The sequence below is a fragment of the Betta splendens genome, chromosome 17, assembly GCF_900634795.4.
Source record: "Betta splendens chromosome 17, fBetSpl5.4, whole genome shotgun sequence".
Classification (NCBI taxonomy): domain Eukaryota; kingdom Metazoa; phylum Chordata; class Actinopteri; order Anabantiformes; family Osphronemidae; genus Betta; species Betta splendens.
This window is the reverse complement of record NC_040897.2, coordinates 8,104,182-8,112,337: the sequence shown is the minus strand read 5'-3', so window position 1 is coordinate 8,112,337 and position 8,156 is coordinate 8,104,182. Positions and strand designations below refer to the sequence as shown.

Sequence of the window (8,156 nt, the reverse complement as noted above, 5' to 3'; positions counted from 1 at the left end):
TATTTTCTATAAAAGCTTAAACTTTGACATTGACTGTCTCTTTCATTATAATTTGACTGGGTACTGTCACATAATTTTAAGCAGTAATGTTATTTAATGGTGGAAGGTGCAAAAACAACACACCTGTAATAATGATTTATATGTTGTATGCACTTAAAATAAAAAATACTTGCTATCATGCAATAATACAAGAAACAAATGACAAATATTTTACAGGATGAACTCAGATTTCAGTTGATTTCTTCATTTTCTTATTCTTTATTGGTTTAATCTTTCATTTGGTTAAAGCTCTATTGGCAAATGAGCTGTTATTTTAGTTTTTATTTAGTTCACAAATATCAGAAATACTACAAATAACTGTTAATAGTCCACAGGCTCAATAGGCCACAGTCTTAAAAGACTAATTAAAATGCTGTTTTACTAACTCTGGCCCAATGTTATAATGGGGGCTCCTGCATTTCTGCTTCATGGCTTAAGTAAAAAAAATCTCAAACAAAGGCTGTGTTTACTTTTTTTAAGATGAGCTTGATAAACACATTTACAGGTAGGCCGACAGTCTACAGGCCCAGAGAGGCTACAATAGACTTGTGTAACTGTACTCTTTGTATTCCTAATAAAAACATGTACATGTCGAGTTTTTGTTGTGAAAATAATAAGCAACAATCATATGTAGCTAACTTTCAACATCAAAAGCAAATAATCTATAAAAGCGTAAAGACTTTTCTCAACAAACCTATAAATAGGTTAACACCATCAAATATAAACAGTCCAGTGTTCATAATAATTAGTAATAATCTGTGTTAATAAACACATTAATGTAATAATTTTAAAGCATCATTTTAGAGGCTTTTGCATTAAATTTATTACTCTATTATTAGGATTAAATGTGTGAGGGGTGAAGGAGAGGAAACTGTAGTTTTGTTGCAGTTATTTCAGAGGGAGAGAAAGAGCAGCCATCATCTGAATAAATGCAAATTGGCGCTGCCTCCACCTGGCATCATGCCAAGTATCTATAGCAACCACAACCTCTGACAGCCTCTGTCCATCCCTCCCTCCTTCACTCTCTAATTAGTGCTCTATCTTCCCTATAGCTCCTTTCTTCTTGGTCTTTTTCTCCCATATTCCCAGAAATCTTAGCACAAAGAGATTGGTTCAGGTCTCTACGATGATTAAAGTAGAATAAACAATGTTTCAGATTCAGAAAGGCGCTGACTAGAGTCGCAAATAAATCTTAAATGTGGATTCGTTTACTTTTTTTTTTTTTTAATATATTGACGATATCTTGTATTTAACGTATCTGTGACATCATTTACATTTTATTGTTAGGATAAATTTGGTCTGTTTTGAGTGTGATGTTGCGGTGTTGCGTTCACGGTCAAGTTTAACGCGCCAGCACGGCCTCAGCTCGCAGCACTGACTGACCCAGCTCACCTTCTTCCCTCTGCTGCGAGTCGGGCTGCACCGCCACCTGTCGGCTCCCAGTGGAACTACAACCGAAGGGGTCCACTCATTCATGGGGATGGAGCTTCCTCCAGTGGCAGCAGAATGTCATTACCCAAAGGATAGTTGAGCTACTTGTGTAAATGTGTAAACATGTTTATACTTTAAAGATAGGCCTAAAATAATACTAATATTACCTTTTTTATACAGTTGATATTTATATCTATTTATTTAAATTTCTACAGAAGCATAACACATTTTAAGTATGTTTTTCACTGTCTTCACATTAAACAAGAGCAGAAAAAACTCTCAAATTACAAAAAGCACACTGCTCAAAACCATCTGTTGTCAACATCCAGTTTTATTTGAGAATTTGATGTTTCAAACAAGCTTCATACAGATGCACAATCAACAGTACAGACTGGACAGTATGTGATATTATTAGAATTTTACATTCGGTTGGCACAAAAAAACTGAGATTTACCAAACATTTGATGCACTGAACGATACATAAAACATGCAAAACATTAGTACTGTACCTTGTGCCTGTCAGTCTATAGGATTACCCACAATCAGGGTTAAAACGGCTTCAGTTAGGGCTTTGTCTCCCAGTCTGTAGTGCGTCAGTAATCTTTTAATTAAACTACAATCTAAAAAAAATAAATCATTTTGTTTGAAGAGAAATTATTTTTGGCATTTATTGATTGTCTGGAGTCTTTCCAAACATGTTGCTGATTGCTCCCACATCTAATAGCAAGTTAAAAACACTATATTGTTCTTTATGTTCTTTCATTTTAAACCAGGGTAAAGAAAACAAGTTCTAGTTTTCCTTCTTCATAAATCCTAAACTGGTTGGAATGGATTGGATAGCGATGCAAAGGCCATGTTTGTGACCTTTGACATTAGCACTGAGGTTACTCAGCAAGGCAGTTTTATAGGATTATAAAATTGACATACAAAAACTGGATCTGAAGTCATACATTCAGTCACAGCAGCCCAACAATCCCCACACTTCACACCACGTGCTACTCATTAACACCAAAGCAAGGCTTCAAAACAGAGGCCTTTAAAGCGATAACACGCTACTATTCCTCGCTAGGCACTTAAAGTCAGTAACAACCCTTTAGCTTCCAGTTACTGTGTCCTTTGAACCAGTGCTCTGGATAACTCCAGCCAAGAACACGTCACAGGTTTCAAGTCGTTGACATAAATTTAGTCACATATTTTCCTCTTGATTGCTAAAATGAGAGGCTAAAGATAATGTCGATAACAAACACTAAACTTGCATACACTTGCTGGCTGATGAGAACAGACTGAAGTCACCGGGAAGCTAGACTTCTCCTGATTTACTAAAAAGAAAAAACATCACATTATTAAAGGGGACTAAAAAATGACAACGATGATGACAACGATGATGAGGCAGATTCAATAAGAATTTTGCAACATGAATATGTAGCCACATTTGTCCCAAAATCAGATAGCATCAGTCATGAATCCCATTAGCATGAAGTACCCGACTCAAGTGACAACTGGCAAATCAAATGCTGACTAGTGAATGGAGGTTGTATGTTAAATGAGTAAGACATTAGTCTGGGCTGCAGTAACACTTCTAGGTATTTGTCCTGTGTATTATTCAATTAGTAATAAGAATCTGCATAGAGCTCTATTATGTTGAACTAGCCACTGACTTGTCAGGGTTTGTGTTTGTCGAAGCAGGGACCTGGCTGTCCTCTGCTCCACTTGGCTCTGTGCAATGTTGCTTACTCACTCATTCCAAATATGAGAGGTCTAAGTATAGCAGTTACGGACACTCCTCAGTGACACTGTGCCTGCATCAATACTGTAGAAACGGCCCGACATAAGGTCACATAACACAGCACAGGCCCATTTCGGACAGTGGGACATATTGATGGGTCATATGAGACATCAAGACATGTCAAATTCATGAGGATTAGAATATGTAATGAGGTGTAATACTGAAAACACTAAAATGCAATAAGTTAATTCAAAAATCTGCTGTGCTTGCATATTTCTAGTCAAGTGAGTCCATTATCACTCACTGTTCCTTCTCTAGGATGTAGCAGTAAGAGCACGCAACCCCACTGCCCTGTAAGCAGAACAGTCATGAACAGCAGCAAAGCACTGCTGCCAAATGGAAGACAACGTTTGTGTACGGTGTATGTTACAACCATGTCTAGACCAATGATAATAAACAGCTCTAATTAAATTAGCAACATAGATATAAAATGACACCTCTGCCAGTCTCAACAAAAAAGGGACATTGTAAACTTCCCAAAAGTAGCAGTTATGAGGCAGGAGGTACAGGGTTACGGAACACTACTGTGTTAAACCACCAGGTCTGATCGCTGTTTGGAAAATGACTTGTCATTCCGCTTTCTTGAGACTGCATGTCAGCGTGAGGTTAAAGCAAAGGTAGTACAGACATAATCGATGTAACATCTATATACTTATGTTAAAGTCTGTCCACAAAACTATCATTTTCTATCACATTTGACTATTTTTTTTATTACTTATTGTGGGCACTGTTTTGAACTCACATGTCTTGGCACTGGTAAAAAAGAGCAGACCATCCTCCTTCTTTCTATGTAAGAGCAAAACAATTAAGTTCAGGCTTCAGAATCTCCACTGGACTTGTATCAAATTCACTGTATTCTACATTTTAGTGGCAGTAACGAAGCTGTTACCCCTGTGTTGACCAAAATTTTAACTTTTGTGCTTAAATGTACTAACATCATATAATATAATCTGCAGCTAGCTTACATGTCCAACTTTGGCATAATCCTTTAAAACAAAGTCACATCAAAACAAATCCCAATGAGGCGTATCCTCCTCCTGTTATAGCGTATTAATATATATTAGTTCAAGGTGTCTTACGCCTACACAAGAGGCTGACAAGAAACTGTGTATGTGAAGGTCTGATCTCTGATGGACAAAAACACTCACACCGACACCCAAGGGCACGAGCGTTACGATCTCCGTACACACATAAAATCACTCAGTATATTGCACTTTGATGTACATAACAGTGTGTACAGGTACATGGTACCCGCTTACATACCCCACACCTGCATGGACTGTACATCCCTTGTTGTACAGAGGTAAAACACAAGAACACATAAATAGTTCTGAAACATCCTGAGTGTTCCACCAGTCATCCCTCCCCCGCAATAATTTGCACATTATCGGGCGGTGTAGCCCATTTGATTCAGCTTCTTCAGAAGAATCTGAGTAAGATCAAAGGTTGTGAAGCTGATTCCGACTGCAATTGGCCCTTTGACCCAGTTCATACTGAGACCTTTGTAGAGTCCACGGATGACGCCTTCCTCAGACACAATCTCCTTCATGGTGCCTAGAATGGTGCTATATGTGTGACCTGTGACTCCTGCAGTCTGCATGCGTCGTCGTACCACATCCAAAGGGTAAGACGCTGACTGGCCAATGAGACCCGCACAGGCTCCGAATGCCAGGCGTTCGTAAGAGTAGGGCTGTAGGCGGCCACTGTGCTCTACAGGGGAAACAAACAAGTATGTCAGGAAATAAGGGGAGGCAGGTACATACAAACACAAAGAGCAGTAGCCATTACCTGCATGTAATTTCTTCAGAGTTTCATAAGTATAGAAGCTAAGACCAGCATAGGGGACAACACCAAGTATGGTAGGAGCAAAACCGCGATACAACGTCTTCAGGCCTTCTTCTCGAGAGATCCGCACAAACACGTGTAGAATGTTACTGTACCTAAAGCAAAACTAAATGTTTGAAACACAGCACAGGACCAGGTAGTGAAACAACTGCAGGTAAGTGCTCTCACATTTCCTTTGGCGTGACAGCCATCCTAGCCCGCACCATGTCCAGGGGATAGGTCAGCATGGCGGCTGTGGTACCGGCCATAGATCCAGCCAGTAATCTTGGAAATGGAGGGAGGACTCTGGAACACAGATGAAAACCAAAGTAAACCCCACCTTAATCTTAAGTTAATTTAACAAAAAATATAAATTATGATAAATTATAATCACTTACTTTCCCTGAAAGCCATAGTAGCCTCCCAGCAGCCTCTTGTACTGCTCATGGGCACAGAACTGGATGGCAGCGTAGGGGATGACTCGCACCATAGTGGCAGAGTTTCCCCTCCAGAGACTAAAGAAGCCATCCTTCAGGTAGGTACGGTAGATCAACCTGTAGGCCTCCTGTAAGACAGGGTGCACACAAGAGGTTATCACCACCATTACTCCCTCTGTGTCTCACTATAAAACAGAATCAGTTTCAAAATAAATAGGACTTTTCCATAATAAAAGATGATAGAGCACAATAACCATACTAGCTAAATATACCTTTGCAGAGAATCTTGCTGAAGACACTGTGAAACAAAGCAAAGTACAGTATAAATGACACATGTACAATGTTTTAGACTCTTTATGTTGACATTTTAAAACAATTTCCACCAAGACGTCAGCAGAAAGTCCAACTTGCCTTGGAAAATTATTTTAGTTCGGTCCAGTGGGGCGACAGATGTCTTGGCCACAGCACCTGCTAACGCCCCTGAGAAAAGTGAGTTGAGAACAGACCGGCTCGTCTTCAGACCCTGCACAAACATGAAGCAAACACATTTAGGGTGACGAAGACCAGAATCAACAGAGCAAACACGTTTTGAGATGCTGTTGATCATTAATCTTAAATTATAGAAGACAGAACGTTACGAGTACTATTGTGAAAACAATGCTGAAGTTTTCTTTGTGTGTTAAAAGAAAGCTCACGTATGAATGTCACCTCATTGCTCACTTCTGACTGAGAAGAAGAAGCCAGTGGCAGCACTTCTCCCTGTGTGAGTGATGCCCGCTGCTCCTTGACTCTACTCCCCATCCCCAAGGATTATGCACGGCTGTCAGTGTGTGCGCTCATTAATCCAAACAGCAAATGCTGAGAGCTGCAAACTAGAAAGGAAGATAATATTTCATGGTAAATGATTATCAAAAGTACAAAAAAAAAACACTGCAAGACAGAAAAGTCTTGACTTTTATATTGTGAAGGCGAGAGAGACATGTAGGTGAAAGGTGTGTACTCTCACAACCTTCTTAGCTGTCAATGAACAATCACAAGATGAACTTTAGAGGACAAATCTTATCAGGGTGACCGCACTAACTTGAAAAACAAAGATGTTCTTACAGAGTTAATCGTTCCACAGGACAACTCAGCTACATTATTCATCCAACCTTCAACCCCCTTAGGCCCAGTGATCTATTGTTCAATACAATACAAGTTTTAACAAGGTTACAAATACAACCAAACAAACAAAAGAATTTAGCATTAAAAGAAATTAGTAAAAAGAATTACAAAAAAAATGTGTTTGGGCTCACAGCTCACAATGTTTTTAAATCACCTCAGGCATGTATGTACTTATTCCTGGCGTAGACATAACACACAGCAGCAAAAAACAGAGTCGATCACTTTGAAAAAACAGGTCATGATGCAGTAGAGGCAAGCATATTTTTTACTAAATAATTCCACATTAAAATTCCACTTAGACACAGCAAAGGTCACTGGGTTTGGCAGGAACGGGAGGAATTAAGCAAAGCAAAACAAAGAAGCGTGAGACAAGCGAGCAAACAGTGGGTCTACAGAAACGCTGGGTAGTCATGGGCAACTGATGTTGGCAGCAGCACAACAGGCCCTCACACCAGATAGTCCCACAACACATCCCCTCTCTGCTCACCCACTGTCCTCACTTACACATCACCCGTCCATCCACTCTGCTTCCCCATGCATATCAGTTTACAGCCCCTTGTGCCTTTTTGTAGGGTTTCACCTGGAGTGGCTGTAGAATTCACCCCAGTGTGATATACACAGTGTGATCAAAAGGTAAAGTCATATTTTGTGTGTCTGACCAAACTTAACTTGCAACCAGCTTGTCCTGCTCCTGCCGTCACCTATGGTTCATTTTGCAGCATCAATTTACAAGCAGATACTGTTGAGATACTGTCTTTAGCCTCTTTACGTTTTACAGTCACATTGCTTGTTTTGATAGAATATTCTAGTAGTTTGCTCTAACATGAGTGTTAAATAATTTTGTCTTAACACTCAGTGTCAAAACACAAACCAGCTACAGTTGGAATCATTCGGACAGAATGTGAAATTCCTTTGTGAGGAATCACTTTTCTCACCCACCAGTCCCGTCGAAACTTGCCGCAAAACACTGGTCCACTAAGCAAACACAGCCTGCCTCTCCTGCGGTCTGTTAGCTGTCACTGTTTATACACACATCAACATCTTACCTCACAATCTTGACACTAGCACGGAGAATTCTGATCGCTGGACAACGCTCACGCGAACTGTTATATTACGTCTGAAGCAGGTTCCTCCTCCAAACCTGCTTCCAAGTTAGCTGAGGCAGTTTAGGTTAGGTTAGCTAGCTGTTAGCTGCACTACCGTTACTGTTAGTTACCCCGGTCGATAACGTTAATGAAAACAGCTTTCGTTTTGAGCAAAGTGCCTCGAGGTATCAAACGTTCTATCTTTAAAAACCTTGCCATTATTACTCACATTCAGACCAGCACTGACTTTACATGCCTGTCCATGCTGGTGTACTTCTGCCGTTACTACCCGTCAGCTACCCGAGGTAGTTTACGTTAGCTTGGCCACACAGCGGTTGACAAGGACGAGAACAGGAGCATTGTGGGAGATGTAGTCTGAGCAAGGAGGGG

General features: G+C 40.1%; 1 protein-coding gene across 4 annotated transcripts; it reads right to left on the bottom strand.

Annotated features, from left to right (window-relative positions):
• Nucleotides 1–1,781: 1,781 nt before the first annotated feature.
• Nucleotides 1,782–8,153, bottom strand: slc25a42 (solute carrier family 25 member 42). Of its 4 annotated transcripts, XM_029131554.3 has the most exons (9): nt 7,996–8,089; nt 6,622–6,693; nt 6,226–6,389; nt 5,929–6,040; nt 5,790–5,815; nt 5,479–5,645; nt 5,270–5,386; nt 5,045–5,196; nt 1,782–4,966 (listed from the first exon to the last, which is right to left on the bottom strand). In XM_029131554.3, exons 3-9 carry the CDS (start codon nt 6,316–6,318, stop codon nt 4,641–4,643), a joined length of 993 nt encoding a protein of 330 aa, XP_028987387.1. In that variant the 5' UTR covers nt 6,319–6,389; nt 6,622–6,693; nt 7,996–8,089; the 3' UTR covers nt 1,782–4,640. The 4 variants fall into 4 exon arrangements, with proteins under 4 accessions (XP_028987387.1, XP_028987384.1, XP_028987388.1 ...); XM_029131551.3 differs by lacking the exon at nt 6,622–6,693 and having other exon boundaries at nt 7,996–8,153; XM_029131555.3 differs by lacking the exon at nt 6,622–6,693 and having other exon boundaries at nt 6,238–6,389; nt 7,996–8,153.
• Nucleotides 8,154–8,156: the final 3 nt, after the last annotated feature.